This window comes from Sus scrofa, chromosome 2, assembly GCF_054392235.1.
Source record: "Sus scrofa isolate SSC_HxYL_T2T_F1_AM1 chromosome 2, Sscrofa_HxYL_maternal_Yorkshire_Landrace_v2.0, whole genome shotgun sequence".
Lineage (NCBI taxonomy): Eukaryota > Metazoa > Chordata > Mammalia > Artiodactyla > Suidae > Sus > Sus scrofa.
The window spans coordinates 52,757,649-52,776,837 of NC_139384.1; the positions used below are offsets into that span (position 1 = coordinate 52,757,649).

General features: G+C 38.9%; 1 protein-coding gene across 7 annotated transcripts in view; it reads left to right on the forward strand.

Annotated features, from left to right (window-relative positions):
- The window catches only part of SBF2 (SET binding factor 2), a 451,285-nt gene that overhangs the window by 395,508 nt on the left and 36,588 nt on the right, over window positions 1-19,189 (forward strand). For 3 of the 7 annotated variants that reach the window (XM_005661131.4, XM_085012070.1, XM_013994573.3), the window contains 5 exons: window positions 2,068-2,264; window positions 5,553-5,693; window positions 6,579-6,674; window positions 14,288-14,472; window positions 18,778-18,954. In XM_005661131.4, coding sequence (XP_005661188.2) covers window positions 2,068-2,264; window positions 5,553-5,693; window positions 6,579-6,674; window positions 14,288-14,472; window positions 18,778-18,954 — 796 coding nt within the window. Of the gene's footprint in view, window positions 1-2,067; window positions 2,265-5,552; window positions 5,694-6,164; window positions 6,378-6,578; window positions 6,675-14,287; window positions 14,473-18,777; window positions 18,955-19,189 lie in introns of those variants that run through there. The other 4 variants (XM_003122980.6, XM_085012071.1, XM_085012069.1 and 1 more) reach the window with 2 other exon arrangements.

Consider the following 19,189-nt stretch of genomic DNA (forward strand, 5'->3'; position numbering starts at 1 on the left):
GATAAATACAAATCGAAGTCCCAATAACACTACCTTATACTTGCAAAAATGGCTAAAATTTAAAAGACCAACAATATAAAATACTAGTTTAAATGTTAAGCAAGTGGAACTCTATTGCTGATTAAACAACTTTGGAAAGCTGGCTGGCAGCATCTACTAAACCTCTAGACATGTGTTGATGCACAATCTGTTAGGTATCTATTGGAAATTCTACTCCATCTAGGAATGCACACATACTGCCAAAAGACAACTATAAGAATGTTCATGGCAACATTTTTCTTATATAATAAAAACTAGAAATGACTCAGAATCAACAATAGAAGAATAAATAATATAATCACCGTGGGATACTATACAGCAATGAAAATGAACAAACTACAGACACATGCATGGATGAATCTCATAAACATACCATTGAACAAAAGAAGCCACACAAAAGATTAAATTCTATTGGCTCCTTTTTTGTGACATTCCAAACAGGCAAAACTCATCCATATTGTTAGCAGTCAGAGACAGTGATAATCTTTGAGGAGGAAGAGGGAGGAATAGTGATTGGGAGGAGACGCAAAGGGATTTCAGGGATGGTGAAAACAGTCCATTTCTAGACCTAAGTGGTAGTGACATGGGTTTCTTTTTGTGTTAATTCATTTATGTTTTGAGCATTTATGTGTGTGTTGTTCTTTGATTAAAAAGTTTCCACAGCAGGGTAAATGGGTTTATCTTTCATTGCTATGTGAGACTGGTATTGAGAGTAGTCTCTGCTGGTCTTCAGACTCTATGCTATTTTCCCCAGCACCAGTGGCTCTTCAGCTGTCACTCAACCCCATGCCTGGAACCAGGAAAGTCTTTAGACCTTGTGTGTAGCAGAGCATGGTTGTGGTGCTTGTGCCCCATGGAAAGAGGGGAAGGGGACAGAGGTTAAGGGGTGTGCTGATTCTTTCCTGGTTACTGAGACAGTCAGTACCTGAAGCCATTAAGCATTGCTCACTCATCTAATATACAAAATCACTGTAGTATCTAGAAGCAAGTGGGGCAAAAAAGATAATCAAGTGGAGTTAGTAATAGAGGGACCTAATAATAGAACTGGTTTTCATGTCTTCGGGGATGATTATGTCTGCAGCCAGGTACCTTGATCAGTTTGTGGTATAGAGAAATACAGCCTATAACTTGTGAAGCACCAAAGTGCTAGACTTTCAGAATGCTTCCAAGGTATCTCTGGTTAGGTATGCTGTCTCTGGTTAGGTATGCTATCTCTGGAAAGTTAAATTGGCATTCAGTAAAGCCACTGAAGATTATGATTTATGTGACCATAAACTGGATTTTCTCTCCCTGCTCTCAGCACTGGCTTATAACAAAGTAACAGATTAAAAGGGATTGTTATATGTTGGGAGAATTTAAGAAGCAGTACTCTGCTCCTGTGATCTGGAGGGTTCCTGGGAAGTTGTGATAATTGCACACTGATTTGTGCACTGAAAATGGTTAACAAGTAAGTTTTATGTTAAATATATTTTACCACAATAAAAAAAAATCCACACACACAAAAAAGATGTGGGGTTAGAGGTTAGTTAGGAGGTTGTTAATATGAACTCTCTCTAGTCTAATATTTATAAATAAACTAAAGGAAAGAAATGCTTTGAAAGCCACCTGTCTTATACTTACCAATCTCTAAAACCAAAGTGCTCCTGTCTGTTTTTTGTTTTCCCAGCATCACATCCTGTAACTTTATGAGCTAATCTTTTTAAAATGATCATCAACATGGAATATTAATAAAATATTTAAACTCACTTGACATTTGAACACAGTTTTCATACCAAAAATCATTTGGTTTTGATTTTTTGTCCTTTCACCATCTCTGGCAGTCTAACACCAGTGTCCTCTATTCTCTGTTTGTCATTTCCTCAGTCTAATAAATAAGTTGACAGCTTGATTTGTCATTCTCATAAAGTTGACATCAATACATATTATGATATTTACTTTCTTGTATTCTCTCTCTGCCCCATTTCTTTTTTCTTCTCCTTTCCCCACCCCTCACCCATCCCAATCATTTTCCCTTTCATGCCCCTGAAGCTATCCTGGCCTTTTAGTTGTACCTCAAGCTGTACAGGACAGTAGTTTACCAAGAGTGGCCCGCTGCTATCGACACAATCGCCTGCCTGTTGTATGTTGGAAGAATTCAAGAAGCGGTACCCTGCTCCTCCGATCTGGAGGATTCCACGGGAAGGGAGTAGTTGGTCTTTTTAAATCACAGAACTCCCCTCAGGCAGGTAAGCAGTTCTCTACAACATTATTCTGATCCTTCCACTGTGGAGTATTCCAAAAAATAAAGTAAGTAAAATCTGGAAATGCTAGTTGTGCCCTTTGATCAAGCTTCTTACACATAGACCTTTCCACTGTGCTGTGTACAGCATATACAACTTAAACAAGAAGTAGACTTGAACTTGACATCTTACTTAACATGTCTGTATTTGGATTTTTATAGAAATTAACATAGTCAAGTCTCGGTTCTAGGCTGTTTTCATTTCAGCAAACCAGATTATCTACAGATGGAAACAGATTATACTAATCTCTTTCTTTTCTTTTGGAAAGCATCCAAATATATTTAACAGCCTCAGAAGCAAAAAAGGATTCTGTCCCATGTAGTTTGAGATAGCCTGTCTCATTCTTATAAGTCACACACACATTAGTCAGCAAACTAATGACCACAATGCTGCTTAATAGCTCTCAAGCCAGAGAGGTTTTTAGGAAGCTAAAGGCTGGCCAGCTTAAGAAAAAAGATATACTAAGTGCCACTACCCATTTTCTGGGGATATTTTTTGAGCAGTATGTTTTGAGGTCTTGAAGTCAATCAGGAGTTATATTTTGTTAACCTTTCTCACATAACTTCTAGCTTAAAGTAGATGTTTAATAAAATTAAAGGACCACTAAGATATTAGATCCAATTTAGGGATGGCTGCATTCTTTCTCTTTGGAAATGAGGTAACTCAAGTTCAGTGGCTCAGTAGGTAGAACCGTGGTGCTGTTGTTTCTGTTTTTTTCTTTTTGGCCACACCCACAGCATGTGGAAGTTCCTGGGCCAGGGATCTTGAATCCATACCACAGTTGGCAGTTTGCACCACAGCTGCAGCAGTGCCAAATCCTTAACCTTGTGTGTTACACAGGAACTTGAACCATGTGCTTTTTTGACACTTTTTTTTTTTTTTTTAATTCTCATCCATTCCCTCTTGAAAGTTAAAAGTTGGCCAGAGTATCTTTGATCATTCAGTTGACTGAGGGCATTTCACATATAACACTATATTATTATTGGTGGTGTTATTCCATCTGGCTTGGTGTTTCAACACTGGTATAATTGAAGGCAGTTGGCTTTTAACTGCATCTGCTCTGAGGAATCCTCCCAAGCCACGAAATAGGTATAATAGAACGCAGCATATAGAGGTTACATAAAGTGAGTGAATCATTTTAGGAGCATTAAAGAGCATATTACTGAGCTTTTAATTGGAAAAAAATTGAAACTGATTTATTCCACTGGTTTCTGATTTTTTAATCTAATATAAATTTACTATATTTCATATTGAGCTCATGAATTTGCTTATTTTAATATCTTTAAAATTGGGATACAACTTATAATTCATGTGATCAGAAAGAATGTATCCTGGTTTAAATGGGCAGTTTTTTATTCTTAGTATGCAAAATAATTGATAACTTTTTAGAGTTTATAAAATATGATGGCAGCTTAAAGGTGATGAAATATAATAATATAATAATAATTATTTCCTCTTCAAGTTGTAAGAAAGTTTGCTAATATCTATTGTCCCTCTTTTTTTATTACTCAATGAATTTATTATATTTATAGTTGTACAATGATCATCACAATCTAATTTTACAGGATTTCCATCCCACAACCCCAGTGCATCACCCTACTCCCCAAACTGTCTCTTTTGGAAACCATAAGTTTTTCAAAGTCTGTGAGTCAGTATCTGTTTGCAAAGAAGTTCATTGTGTCTTTTTTTCAGATTCCACATGTCAGTGAAAGCATTTGATGTCTGTGTCTCATTGTCTGACTGACTTCACTCAGCATGATAATTTCTAGGTCCATCCATGTTGCTGAAAATGCCAGTATTTCGTTCCTTTTGATGGCTGAGTAATATTCCATTGTCTATATGTGCCACATCTTCTTGATCCACTCCTCTGTCGATGGACATTTAGGTTGTTTCCATGTTTTGGCTATTGCAAATAGTGCTGCAATGAACATTGGAGTACTTGTGTCTTTTCGAGTCGTGGTTTTCTCTGGATAGATGCCCAGGAGTGGGATTGCTGGATCCAATGGTAGTTCTATTTTGAGTTTTCTGAGGAATCTCCATACTGCTTTCCACAGTGGTTGCACCAATTTACAATCCCACCAACAGTGTCATAGGGTTCCTTTTTCTCCACGCCCTCTCTAGCACTTATTGTTTATAGACTTTTGGATGATGGCCACTCTGGCTGGTGTAAGGTGGTACCTCATAGTGGGTTTGATTTGCATTTCTCTAATAATGAGTGATGTTGAACATCTTTGCACGTGTTTTTTGGCCATCTGTGTGTCTTCTTTGGAGAATTCATCTGTTTAGATCTTCTGCCCATTTTTTGATGGGGTTGTTTGGGGTTTTTTTAGTATTGAGCGGTAGGAGGTGTTTATAAATTTTGGAGATTTAGTGAGTCCTTCCCAATGCTGCTTTAAAGTGCCTGGGCCAATTGCAGTGATTCTGTTTTACCCTACACAAGCCGGGCTCAGACTGCCTCCAACTCAGAATTGTTCTCACCGTTATTTCCATCTTTGCATACTTTTTTTTTTTAATGGCTGCACCCATGGCATATGGAAGTTTCCAGGCCAGGGATCAAATCTGAGCCACAGCTGCAACAACATCAGATCTTTAACACACTGCATGGGGCCAGGGATTATACCTGCACCGCCACAGAGATAACACCGGATCCTTAACCCACGGTGCCACAGTGGAAACTCCAGGACAAGAGAGGTTAGCAGTAGCTAATTCTGTCTTCTCATCTTCCTCCACTCTTCCCACAACCCCCTCTATGTTCATGCCCCTGTTAGGCCTGTGTGACAGAAGTGTAATAAAGTTACTGGTGTTGGTAAATTCTCACTTCGGCTCATTCTGGGATGCCGAAGGAACCTGCTCCATCCTCTGCTCCCAAACAGTAGCTTGGATGAGGTGGTTGGGGAAGATGATCAAGGAGATGCTGTGCCTTGTGAATCTTTATTTGGAGTTGGTTGGATACTGAGAAGCTATATCTGTGCTTGGAAGGACAGCCATGTGCTGGTTTTCTAGACCTGGGCTCTTTCTGGGAAGATGATGAAGCATTCAAGAAGTAGGTGTGGTGAAACCAATATCATAGGAGGATTATCCATGTAATGGTTGGGAGCTTTAAGTGGGGCTGGTTTCTGTATTTGGGTGTGGTAACTTAAAAACTACATAGAAAGAACAAGCTTATGTATATAGAGAGAGCCTGTTATTAACATAGAGATAGTTTGTTTTATTTAATATGTTTTCCTTTTATAGCTCCTACCTCCTCTTTAGAATCTTCCAGTAGCATAGAACAAGAAAAGTACTTGCAAGCCTTGCTGAATGCAGTTTCCGTCCATCAGAAACTCAGTGGCAATAACACCCTTACTGTCAGGCCAGCACTTGCTCTGTCTCCAGGTAAGATTTAGTAATACTTTTCTTTTCGACAAATATGAAAGGTCATATTCACTCCTAGGGTTAGTCTCTATGTTGTTACTTCAACATAACTCCTTAATATGTTACCTTGAGTCTATAACTTTAGCTTCTTTAATTTAGAAATCAAGGAACCACTATTAACTTCTAGTAAACAGTAACCAAATTTAGGGATTCAGTTATTTCCTTTTTGAAAGAATAATCAGAGAGGTGGTGGGAAACATAAAGTCAGCTGGGTCTTTTTTTTCCTGGAATCTGTTTTACATGGACTTTAAAATATTATAGAATTGAATGTGTAAGTTGACCATCTGTTTATTTAAATGTATCTTTATTAAACTCATCATGCCTAAGTTTGAGATTCCTGAAGTTTCTGCAGCCTTTTATGATTTACAGTACAGTTTGTTTTCACTAGATTCGGATGAAGCCATTAAGACTTGTACTAATATTCTGTTTCAGTTATCATGTGATGGAACCCCAAAGGGTTCATGTAGAGGTAACCCCAATGTGTTAGACACAGGAGCATGTGACTTGAGAAGCTGGTCTCCTTGGCTTACTCAGCTATTTGAATTCGTTCACCATAAGCAGAAAGCGGCTTTCCTTGTAAAGTAACACCATGCATGCCTTGCTTCATTTATCATTAAACTCTCTGATTGCACTTGCCAAACCTAACTCTCTGTAATCTTGCAAAAGTGTGTATCTCTGAGGAAATAGTAACAGTGCCTTGTTATTGCTATTAAAGCTTTGGGTACTTAAAAAAGTACAATGTTTGGCAGCAATTAGACACGCTACACATGAAGATAACTTTTTTGTCATTTGAGTAATGTTAACCCAAACGCCATGGTTTTTGTTCTTCTTTTTGGCTGACTTTAGGGACTGAAAGGAGGACTTCAAGAGTGTCCACTGTGCTTAAGCAGGTAGTGCCAGGACATTTGGATGTAAACCCATCCAATAGCTTTGCTCGAGGAGGTTAGTAAGATTGATTTTATAACTGAGCACTGATACAACCTTAAAAGCAGAACACTTTTTTTCTAGGTAATGATACATTAAATCAACTAATTGTGGTTAAAATTTTAAATCACCCTTTTCTAAATGAATGATCAAATTTATTACTAGTGTGGTGACAGATGGGTTTAGCCTCATGGGACAAGAGGTATAATAATTGCTGAAATCTTACTGATGTGTTTGGAAGCCCCAGGAGGGGAGGGAGCACGTCTGAATGGCAACCCGGCCCTGGCAGCCCTGCATGGTCCTTCCAGCATGCAGGGAGGAAGACTGAGCACAGAAGCAGAAAAGCCAGGGAGTCAAGATCCCAGACTCAAAGGCTGTGCCTCCAGTGCCTGATACTTTTACTCGTCTTCTCTGAAATGCTAGTTTGAGCAATAAGAAGAAAATGGTTCAGAATCAACATACTCTTGTTTTACAAAATTCACTTCCTTTAGAAAGCCAAGATTACTGTGCACATCTCTTGGCAGCCATGTTGATTCCTTAGGTACTTTTCTGCCTACCGTTTTCTGTGATTGTAGAATCTCCTAAGAGCCTTCCACCTCCTTCAGTCGTCTTCCTAATTAGGCATTAAGGTCCTTGTATTAGTTTGCTAGGGCCAATGTAACAAAGTGCCACAAACCACACGGCTTAAGCAACTACTGTCACACAGTTCTGGAGGCTAGAAGTCCAGAATCAAGATGTCAGGGTTGGTTCCTTCTGAGCGCTGTGAGGAATGATCTGTTCCCTGCCTTGCCCCTAGCTTCTGCTGGTGTGCTAGCAATCTTGGGCGTTCCTTAGCTTGTAGAGGCATCAGCCGTATCTTTGCCTTCATTTTTCCATGACATTTTCCCTGTGTGTCTCTCTCTGAGCTTTCCCGTTTATGAGGACACCAGTCATACAGAATTAGCAGCCCATCCCACTCCAGGATGACCTCATCTTCACAGATTACGTCTGCAGTGACCCTGTTTCCAAATGAGGTCACATTCTGAGGTATTAGGAGCTGAGACTACAACATAAAGAATTTTGGCAGAGAGTTGAGGGGACGCGGTTCGACCCATAACAGTCATGTATCACTTTTTTCCTGAATATTTAAAATAGTTTTTTTTTTTAATTCAACATAGACACTTCACTCTTCTCATCATTTCTTTCTTAGTGAATTTGAACTAAAACATCATTCAATGACTTTCTCCTAAGGTTTCTGGTGTTTCTGTTGCTGAGAATTCCTTTCAGAATTTGGTTCAAGGTTGCAGTTCTCCTTACTGCTTTATTTGCCATCTGAAAGCTTCTATTAGCAGGCATGTCAGCAATTTTTTCTCTTTAACTTTTAGTAGAAGGCAGCTTCTGGCATATCTCTGGTTAGTTGACGCCCTCCCTGTCCCCAACCCTGCTCTTGAGTTTTGCCTTTGTTAACTTCATCAGCAACACATTATCTATTCCTTCAATTCCTTCATTTGGCCAGGTGACCTGTAATACAAATTTTGGTACAAAACTGTCTCTCTTTAGGCTCATGGATATTCACCAATCTGTTTTCTTATTTTTTTTGGGGGGAGGGGGTGTTGTTTATGGCCGCACCTATGACGTATGGTAGTTCCTGGGCCAGGGATTGAATCCAAGCCATAGCTTCGACCTACACCACAGTGCAGCAATGCCGGATCCTGTAACCTACTGCCCTAGGCCAGGGATCAAACCTGTAGGTCCACAGCAACCTGAGCCTCTGCAGTCAGGTTTTTAACCCACTGTACCACAGCAGGAACTCCACCAATCTGTTTCAACTACAATATCTTCTTATTTTTTTATATTGGCCTCATACTCCCAGCTTTTTTTATACAAGGGGATTACATTCTAGTTGTGAGTCCATTCTTTGCTATTCTCAAAGGTATGTGGAAGGCTGTACTCACATTTTAGTGTTAAAATCTCCTATTTAATTTGTTTCTGACCCTTCCTATGCATAATTAGGCCATAAGTATTATTTCTGACCCCTTCCTAGATATTTTCTTCTGAAAATTATTGTAAATTTAGTGTGCTTCCTTTTGACAGTCCTTTGCTGCTAACCACATCCCCTTCAATCTGGTGTCTTAAGCAAGGATCCAGAACCCAAATCTCATTATTTCATCACTTAATTCTTCACTCCCAAAGCCTCCAAATCTTCCAAGGTCCTGGTAATTAATTAGAAAATGAGATATGGCTGTTTCCTGGCACCTTCAACTTCTATGATCCCTCCAGCTGCTTCTTTTGTTTCTTCTGACAGCATCATCCCTCCTCACATAGAGCAGTAGGAACGGACTGGGGCAAAGCCAGTTTGAGAAATCTCAGAAGATTCCCTGTTAACATGAATATGGCAGGCAGACACACACTCACATTGGCCATGGCAAGACTATGTATAGACACTTGGCTGCCCTTGCTGTTAGATAATTTCCTTGTTCCCCCCCAAGTACAGAGCTTCTTGATTCTTCCAGAGAGCTAGGTACCATTTCTCCAGCAGTTCCTCATTTATGCTATGTGGGAAGAGCTTCCTATCTTGAATCTCCCTCCTAACCTCCTTTTTTCTGTATTTCCACTGGTTTTCCATTCCTTTCATTGTCATAGGGTCTTGATAACAGTTTCCTTATGTTATTTCCATTGTGTGCCTTTCCACTCTGGTGAGCCAGGGTTTAGATTGAATTCCACCTTCTCCTTCACCCTTTTTTAGTCCGACTGGTCACTTAGCATTGAGCATGCATGTTGAGCAGTTCCTGAGGCAGGGGAAGCAAGCTTTTTGACTCAAGAGCCAGTTAAGAAAAAATGAAAATATGAATAGATCACGTTGTTTTTCATTTAAAATTACAATAGTTTTTGTGCCCCATGGTGAAAATGCACATACTTGCAACTTGAATAAATTATCTTGTGTAGAAAAATGCTATGATAAAATCTGCCTCTTAAATGTAAAAATGAAATAGCTGGTATATTTGAGAATTAGCCGTGTGGAAGCAGCTTTTTTTTTTCTTTTATCCTTTTTCTTTTTTGGCTGCCCCTTGGCATATGGAGTTCCCAGGCCAGGGATCAGAACCAAGCCACAGTTGCGACCCATACTGCAGCTACAACAATGCCAGATCCTTTAACCCACTGTGCCAGGCCAGGGATCGAACCTGCATCCTGGTGCTGCAGAGACACCACTGCCAATCCCATTGTGCCACAGCAAGAACTCCTGGAGGTAGCTTTTTGATTTTTCATCCTTTACATTTCCATAGCCCTTCTTCTACAGTGTTGTTTTCTCCTTGAAATAACCTCCAGGACAGGTACTTTAAGAAGCTTTGAGAGATGAAATGACTTGGCTAAGATCTCTTAGCAGATGACACCATAACTGACACTAGAATTAATTCAGCCTATTTCAGCGCGGCATTCACGGAATATAGCTTTTACCTCATGCACTGTTACTTAGGCATAAGGTCCCATTGATAAATACAATACCCTGTCCCCACATCCAACCCAGGCATCTGCTTTCCTTCTCTCCTTTGATCTGAACAGAGTAGAGGGAACAATACCAGTGCTTAAGAAATGCTCGTGCTCTGACCAGCAGTGCAATCCCACGGGTGGGATGAACTGTATCACTTCCTCCCTGAAACAGTCCCTTTAGCCAGACCCTGCTGGACAGAGCCAGGGCACATGCTTGCTTAGGTGACAACACTAAGAATTTAGCTCAGTTACGTTTAAATTCAAACTGAAACCCTACCATTTAGTGTGTAATATTAAACAATTTAGGAAACCTCTAAATCATCAGTGTCCTCATGGAGATAATCATAGTATTCTAGCTTTAGAGTCTGTGAGAGGAATGAATGAAATATTATATGTAGAGTACTTAGTTACTGGCTCATAATAATAAGAGCTCAATAAATGTTCCATTATTATTGATGCGATTATTATCATTATTGCTGCTTAATACTCCACAGAAATGGGAGGAAAGTCTACTTTTGCATTAACATTGCCTTTAGCCAATTGCTTCTCACTGGCAAAGGCAAAAGCAGTTATGCCTTAGGCCTAGACCAGTAACTTTCAAACGTTTTTGATCATGACTCATAGTAAGAAATCCTTTTATATCCATATGTGTATGTACATATTCATTTTATATCACAATCCAGGTAGTGCTAAGTCACAAGACAAAATGTATGTAGACTACAACAAAAGTGTCATGAAGCAAACTCTTCTATACTACGTGCAAATGCACATAATAAATTCTAATGTTTCACTTCTTTAAAAATACTGATTTAACCAATTAAAATGATCTCACAAACCGCTAAGGAGGATCCTCAATTTTGGAAAAATGCTCTGGACACATATTTGACACCTAGGAATCACTCAGGAAGCTAAGTAGACCTCACTACCAATGCAGTAATGGAACGCCTTTGGTTAGCACGACTGTCAGATGGAATTACAGTTCTCAAAGTCCTGAGCTGACCCCATATAGCACAGATCATTTTCTTACTGCTGATTTTCTGCTAGGTGATAAAAGCTTGGCAGTTTTTCATTAATGAGGCTCTGTTTGAAAAAGTGCTTGTGTTTTAAATGTAATACCCTTCTTTTCATTCTTTTAGGGTAAATAATTGAGTTGAAGATAAAGTAGAACCACAACAGCTCACATGTATCAGTTTTTAAAAAGAAAATAATCAACAAATATTCACAACACCTGCATATCATGCTCTCAGCATGGATACAAGACAAAGTGTGACTAGGTCCCTGCCCTCTGGAGCACACAGTCAAGTAGAATAAAATATGCAAATAATGACAATGCAATGGGATCAGAGTTCAAATAGAGCTCTGTAGGACTTTAGGGACAGTCAGGAATGCTTTTCAGAGGAATTCACATTGTTCCTGGATCTTAAGGAATAAGGAGTTTCTCAGGTGAAGAAATGGAAGAGGTCATTGCAGGCTGAGGGAATAGCATCAGAAAATGATGTTTAGGGAACAGTATCTCAGAATCAGTCAGAATATCACAGCTGCTCAGGCATCACCATAAGCATTTAATGATCCATATTCCAGTAGGAAAGCTCAAAACCTAAACAGGAAGGAGAGTAGCCAGCTAGCACACCGGAGGCCTTGTGCCTTTTTCATGCTGTCCCAGGTCTTTGTTCTGTCTTATAGTAAGTGGCATTCTCTGGACAATCAGCCAGCACCTCTGCGGCTCTTAGCTTTCTGATTTCCTTTGTCCCCTAAATCCGTCAATGCCCTTTATTTCCTGCCTACAAAGGAGTGAGGCAAATATGAAAAATCACTTCTGATGATTTTTCTTTTATCAAATTATGTCATATTTTATGCAGTTTTGAAATGTATAGCTTAAAAAGACTACTGTTAATGTTTTTAATCGTGAATAAATACAGAATCATTTTCTTTAAGGGACTTGAGCAGTTCCTTTGTGCAGGAAAGAATATAACGATAACTTACTGCTCACCATTTTTGTTATTACCAGGGAAAGTTTGCCGTAGCTACAAAGTGCTTGCTCTCTGTCGGAAAAAAGCAATATTACTCAAATTACAAAAGCATTATCTTTGACACTGCCTATCATTTTGGTGCAAGTAGGGATTTTAGGAGAAGTCATTACGTCAGTCATCACACAAGCTGTATTTTTAGTGGCATTGGGTATTGTCACAGGGTCATAAGTTTTTGCTGCTCATAACTGTTTATGAAAAATAAATGGAATTTCCAAATGAAAAGAGAAAAAATAAGGTAGCGTGGCAATGCTTAATGCTCTACTGCAAAAACATGCCCTTAGTTATTCCAAATGGTTGTTAGAGCTTCATTCCTGATGTAATGTCCAGCTCAAAGAACAAGTGTTGTACAACACGTAGAATTTGCCAATCAGCCTGCTAAATACCAGGGCCAATGTATTCCTAACATATACCCCCCTCCCCAAATTCCTTAATTTTTATTCTAAAAATTTATTTCCAAACGACAACCTCCAAAAGCTTATTCCATTTGGTATAATTTTTTCGTGGCACTCTCTGCTGTGCTGTCCATTTCATTGTGCTTACAATATTTATAAACAAGAGCTGAAATTTCATTTAACAGGCACTCGGTTCATCTTTTTTGTGTGACTGTGCAGCTTCTTATTTGTTAATCAGATCTTCTGCTTTTATTATATTTACCTTTTTCCCCTATTGTTAACTTTTTTTAAAATTAACCTATTCCTCTCTAATTCAATTTGCTCTGATGTTTGCTGCTGTATACATTTCATTCCTCCTTCTGTCTTTAATCTTACCTGCCAGTGCATGGGTACAGAGATAAATGTTTTTACTCAGTCAGATCCCAAATCTTCAGCTAAGGGAAGAGTCCATAATCAAGGTACTGTATTATCTGTCCTGCTGTGTCACTCTTTTTAACCATCTTCATATGAAAGCGTATGTGTTACAAGCGACCTTTTCCACATTTGTTTGTCAAATTAGATTATTTATTCTCATCCACATTCTGAATTCCCTCTGTGATTCCATTTTTTTTAAATTAACTCTTGCCATAATATCTAAGAAAGCTTATAGGTTATAATAGATTCATCCACGTTAAGCAGAAATATACAAAACTTTTTCTTGAGAACTGGTCTCCTGACCCTAATAGACGTTTATAAAGAGAGAAGCAGATGTGATGTTATGGTAAATTCTAGTCACCTAGAAACATGGCTTTTTAACACTTGGCAAAAGAAGTTAAAGCTTCTCAAAAAGCCTTTCCAAACCTAGAGAACGTGCTTTAGGGGCGCAGGGGCAGTGTTCTGTGCCCCTGGGGCCCCGTCACCAGCCTGAACACCGTAGTCTGTGGGCGTTTATAAGAAACCCTGTTATTTTGAAGGTGCTACAGGGCTAGTCAAATTTGGGACTTAGTATATGCCTTTGTGTTTGGATATTTAATATTCGATAGTCTCACTTGAATATAGAAATCCTTGACTTCTCTAATTAATATCATTAAAGTCAGCTCATGAGATTTTTCCAGTAGCTTAGCTTTACCTTTTCCCTTAGAAGGCATCTGCTTCTGACTTTAACTTTTAAATAAGGCCTCCCAAGATTCAATGAAGTGCACATTACTAAATTTATTAATTTCTCACCATTTTTCCTGGATCCTGGGGTGGGGGGAAGATGACAGTGTAACCTTTAATGGCTTAAAACTACAGCATTCTGGCATGATACACAAATACTCTAAATCCAGCCTCAGATTTTAATGAATTTAGTAAAGTTCTAATTTATATCTTAATCTGGACTTCTTGTTGAATTGGCTGGCTAAAGTAGAAGAATGTTCCTTAGAAATTTACTCCATGTCCTCCTCCCTAGGCTTTATCATTGCCTCCTGCCCACACCTTTTCATTCCTAGTGTCAGTACCTTCTCTCTGTGTATGGCCTCAGTATTTACTTACTTATAGGTTTTAGGTCCCTCCAAGCCAAGTGATTTTTGGAATGTTATATTGAATAATGCTTATGTGATATAAAAGTAAATGATAAATGACCAGTGTGATCCATGATTAATAAGATGAATTAACTTGATTATTACCTCTCAAACTGTACCTACAGAGCATGCATCTTTTTCCCTCTTCAGTGGTGTTCTCACATCAGATTATCTCACGAATTATTTTGACTTTTGTGAAGGTGTTTGGGCAAGTCTTCGCTCTAGCACTCGCCTGATCAGCTCTCCAACATCTTTCATTGACGTTGGTGCCAGGCTGGCAGGCAAGGATCACTCGACCTCCTTCAGTAACAGCACTTACCTGCAAAACCAGCTCTTGAAACGCCAAGCGGCCCTTTATATATTTGGTGAAAAGTCGCAGCTAAGGGTAAGATTTCTTTTTCTCACTTAGAAACTTCACAGCTACATGAAGACAGTTTATAAAACTTATTTCATAAACCAGTTTTCCTAGAATTTTTTTTTTTTTTTGAGCATGGATTCTTAACCTGGAGTTAATAATCTCAAAAAAAAAAAATTAGCTCATGTATGTATGTATATAAAACATATACTTTTAGAGAGATACATTTGCATATACACATGCATATTTATTAGCATGAAAATAAGTACTTATAATCATTTAAAAGATCAGTATAAACATGAGGAATATTAGAAAGTGTACCTAAAATAAAATATTATTATTCAGGCTATGTTTTTCCACTGCCTTTAGTTCAGCTTCCATAGGAATCAGTGCCTGTGGCAAAACAGATGGCTTTGTTCTTATAAACCTGATGATAAAGCTACAGGAAGGAAGAAGAGTGGAAAAGTGCATAAGGAGGCAAGGGAAGGCCAAAATAAATTTCATTACTACTGACAGGTGTGTGGGAAATAAAAGTATTTGCTAGTTCAGAAATTCCCTTAAAGTTTAATCCAGTGCCCCAGTGAGCACTGGACAATCTAGACAGACCTTCAGGTGAACTGTAGAATGAAGGCTGTGAGCAGGACCCCACATGTCTGGTCCTCAAGATGCCAGTGACTGGGTTAGCTCTTCCGTGGCAAGCTGGCTTTGCTGCAGTCACAGTCACCAACCTTTAGGGCAGAGGGAATGAAACTGCTGTGTAATGCTCAGTTTTTCCATATGCACACATCTTCTGATACAGCAGATAATTTTATATCCAGAAAATAGTTGGAACACTTTTCAATAGTAGTCCAGGATTGTCTGCACAGCCTCCTTAGCACCAAACTTTCCATCCTTCAGCACGTCACTCACTCGTACGTAATCTGAATCACTCCCCGGGGTTTGTCTCCTGAATGCTTGCTCCTGCTGATCCCTTTGCCCATCAGTCCTCAGATAAGCTGTGTGATCCCACATGTATGAATAATAAGGACTGACCGCTTGGGACCTTCCTCCTTTCCTCCCTCCCTCCCTTCTTTTTCTTTTAATTTTTTTCTTTTTTTTTTCAGTGGCCACACCCACTACATAGGGAAGTTCCTGGACCAGGGGTTGAATCCAAGCCACATCTGCAACCTAAGCCACAGCTGTGGCAACACCAGATCCTTTAACCCACTGTGCCAGGCTAGGGATCAAACCTGTGCCTCTGCAGTGACCCGAGCCACTATGGTTGGATTCTTAGCCCACAGTACTATAGTGGGAACTCCTCTTTTTCTTCATCTCTTTCTTTCATCAATAAAATTTTATGGTTAAAAAGTATGATTCCACCATCTTGGCACAGTAGTTATTAGGATTTTTGTATATTCCATTCAGGTTTTGCTTTTTACTAATTCAATTGTGTCTGCAGAACATGGGTGCATATCTATCTGGTGTGTGGCACACCCCACATTCTAGCCAGCACTGTGCTGCCTAGTTGTAGTTTCACACCTTTTTCTCCCAACAAAGTAGACCCTAGTTAGTGAGAGTGACTTATTCTAAATAATCTGGAATTGGCCTTCTTTACCTTTTTAAATTTAAAACTTTAATACCTTATACACATAATCTAACAGTGTGTTTCAACACTATAGTTATAACTCTTGGTTTATAAGATAGGTATACCTAGTTCAAGTATAGATGGGAAATGAAAAGGAACCCAGTTTTCCTGAAAAGTAAACTATATTTTATCCATTATAACTTTGTAAATAAAACTAATAGGAAAGAACTCATGTTCTCATACCAAGTCCTTATATCAAGCCGTAACATGTTTCCATGTTGTATAATAGACTTCATAATTATTTTAATCACCATGTAACTCCATATTGTTGGATGTTTCAGTTTCTTTATCTTCTATATGTAAAATTTTAGTCACATTTTCAAGCATATAGCTTTTTATTATTTTTATTGGGATGCAATCCATTAGTTTTTTTTTTTTTCCTCTCATTTTAGATTATTTCTTTAGGGTAGATTCCTGAAAGAGAAGTTACTAAGACAAAGAAACTTTTTTTCTTGGTATATATTGGAAATGTTCTTTGAGGGGGAAAACAAAAAAAAAAACAAAAACAAAAAAAACTTGGGAGTTTTTTCTTTTTATTTTAAAAGTTTAATAGACCTTTTAAAAATACTCTAAAATGATCAATATAAAACATTAGACAGACCTTATACATAAGTTTCCAGCAGCAATTTTTTTTAAATTGTGGTAAAATACAAATAACATAAAATTTATCATCTTAATGTGTACAGCTCAGCAGTGCTAACTACATTCACACTATTGAACAGCCAATCTCCAAAAAGCAGTTTACTCTTAGAAAAGCAGAAAATCCTGATGGGAGGGGGAGGGAGTGGGAGGGATCGGGAGCTTGGGCTTATCAGACACAACCTAGAATAGATTTACAAGGAGATCCTGCTGAATAGCATTGAGAACTATGTCTAGATACTCATGTTGCAACAGAAGAAAGAGTGGGGGAAAAACTGTAATTGCAATGTATACATGTAAGGATAACCTGACCCCCTTTCTGTACAGTGGGAAAATAAAAAAATAAAAAAATAAAATAAAATAAAATAAAAAGAAAAGCAGAAAATCCAGTAGAGTACCTTGGGCAGAATATGAAGAAAGTGAAAAGAATATAAGAAAATTAATTCAAAGAGTTCCCGTCGTGGCTCAGTGGTTAACGAATCCAACCAGGAACCATGAGGTTGCAGGTTTGATCCCTGGCCTTACTCAGTGGCTTGAGGATCCGGCATTGCCATGAGCTGTGGTGTAGGTCGCAGATTCAGCTCAGATCCCTCATTGTTGTGGCTGTGGTGTAGGCCAGCAGCTGTAGCTCTGATTAGACCCCTAGCCTGGGAACCTCCATATGCTGCGGGTGTGGCCCTAAAAAGCAAAAAGAAAAAGAAAAAAAGAAAATTCATGTTTTGGCATAAGAAGTTAGAGAACTTTTAAATCATTTTCAAAAGTAGGCATCTAGATTATCAAAATAAGCTATACCAGTGGGCCATGAGCTTAGCATTCTTTAGTTACAAATGCAAGCTCACATTGAATTCCGTATGGATTAAAAATATAAGTGGCACAGTGGGTTAAGAATCCACTGCCATGTGCAGGTTGCTGTGGAGTCACAGGTTCAATCCCTGACCCGGCACAGTGGCTTAAAGGATCTGACATTGCCATAGCTGTGGTGTAGGTCACAGCTGTAGCTCAGATTCAGTCCCTGGCTGGAGAACTTCCATATATCACAGGGGCAGCCATAATATATATATATATGTATATATGTATGTATATGTAGTACTCAAATAAATATAGATTGATACAAGTGTCATATTGAGTGAAAAAATGTTTTCCAAAAGCTAGAAATCCACAGAGCCTTCCATGTTTTACTGTTTTTTTTATTATTATTCTTGGCTTTAAAAGAATAACTACAGTATTAGTAGTAGTCTTAGGGCAGTGAGATAGTAGTTTTTATTTCCTGCTCAGTATTTACTCTTTTTTTTCATTTTTACAATTACTGTGTTTACTTGCATAAGAAACAAATGTATATCTTTGTAATTTGTAGATCTCTGGAACCTCAACAGTATATTACTTTTTCATTATAATATGCATCTTGGGGAGACTTAGTTTATAGCTTTGCTGTGCATGTGTCATTGTATTGGTTCCTCTTTAAACTGCCAGGTTTATGGCCTTCTAGTTGGCTTATATCTGGTGCTATAAGCTCCATCAGGTTCCAGTCTACTAGTAGTCCTTTCCAGTTCTCAGAACAACAGCAAGCCAAGTCAAACCATTGACCTGACTGAATGGCTCTTTCTAGCAGTTCTGACACATTACCCACACAAGATTGACTTTCTTGACCCACTGCAGCCCCTGCAGCTCCTTGGCCTCAACTAACTATACAGTATTAAGCATTTCCCTGTTGAAAACACTGTACTTTTACCTATTCTCTTCTTTCACTTTTTTTTTTTTTCAGTCTTTTGTCTTTTTGGGGCCACACCAGTGGCATATGGAGGTCCCTAGGCTAGGAGTCGAATTGGAGCTACAGCTGCTGGCCTACACCACAGCCACCTGTGGCCTACATAGGTTCCAGGCCACATCTGCGACCTACACCACAGCTCATGGCAACACAAGATCCTTAACCCACTGAGCAAGGCCAGGGATCAAACCTGTATCCTCATGGATACTAGTCGGGTTCCTTAAGTACTGAGCCACGACAGGAACTCCTCTCTTCTTTCACCTTTTGCCCTTCTTCATCTGCCTAATTCTGTTATCTTTATTCACAGAATTTCAAGTTAGAATTTGCTTTAAATTGTGAGTTTGTTCCTGTTGAATTTCATGACATCCGACAAGTGAAAGCCAGTTTTAAAAAGCTAATGAGAGCTTGTGTCCCGAGCACCATCCCTACTGACTCAGAAGTGACCTTCCTGAGAGCCCTGGGAGACTCAGAGTGGTTCCCACAGGTAATGTCTGCAGCGGCTTGTTTTGTAACGCAAGGAAAGAGAGGCCCAAACTGGATATAGAGAGCTGATATTTGAGGAAAAAATACTGTGTTCCCCACTATCTGAATTCTCCCTTTAGTGTGTGCCCTTTACAGAGGCCTTTCAGGTCCTAGAAACTGTGAGATATAGGAGAGGAGGGAGTAGAATTCTTCAGCCCTGGGTTTTTCTCTCTCTGTTATTGAAATTTGGTCTCCAT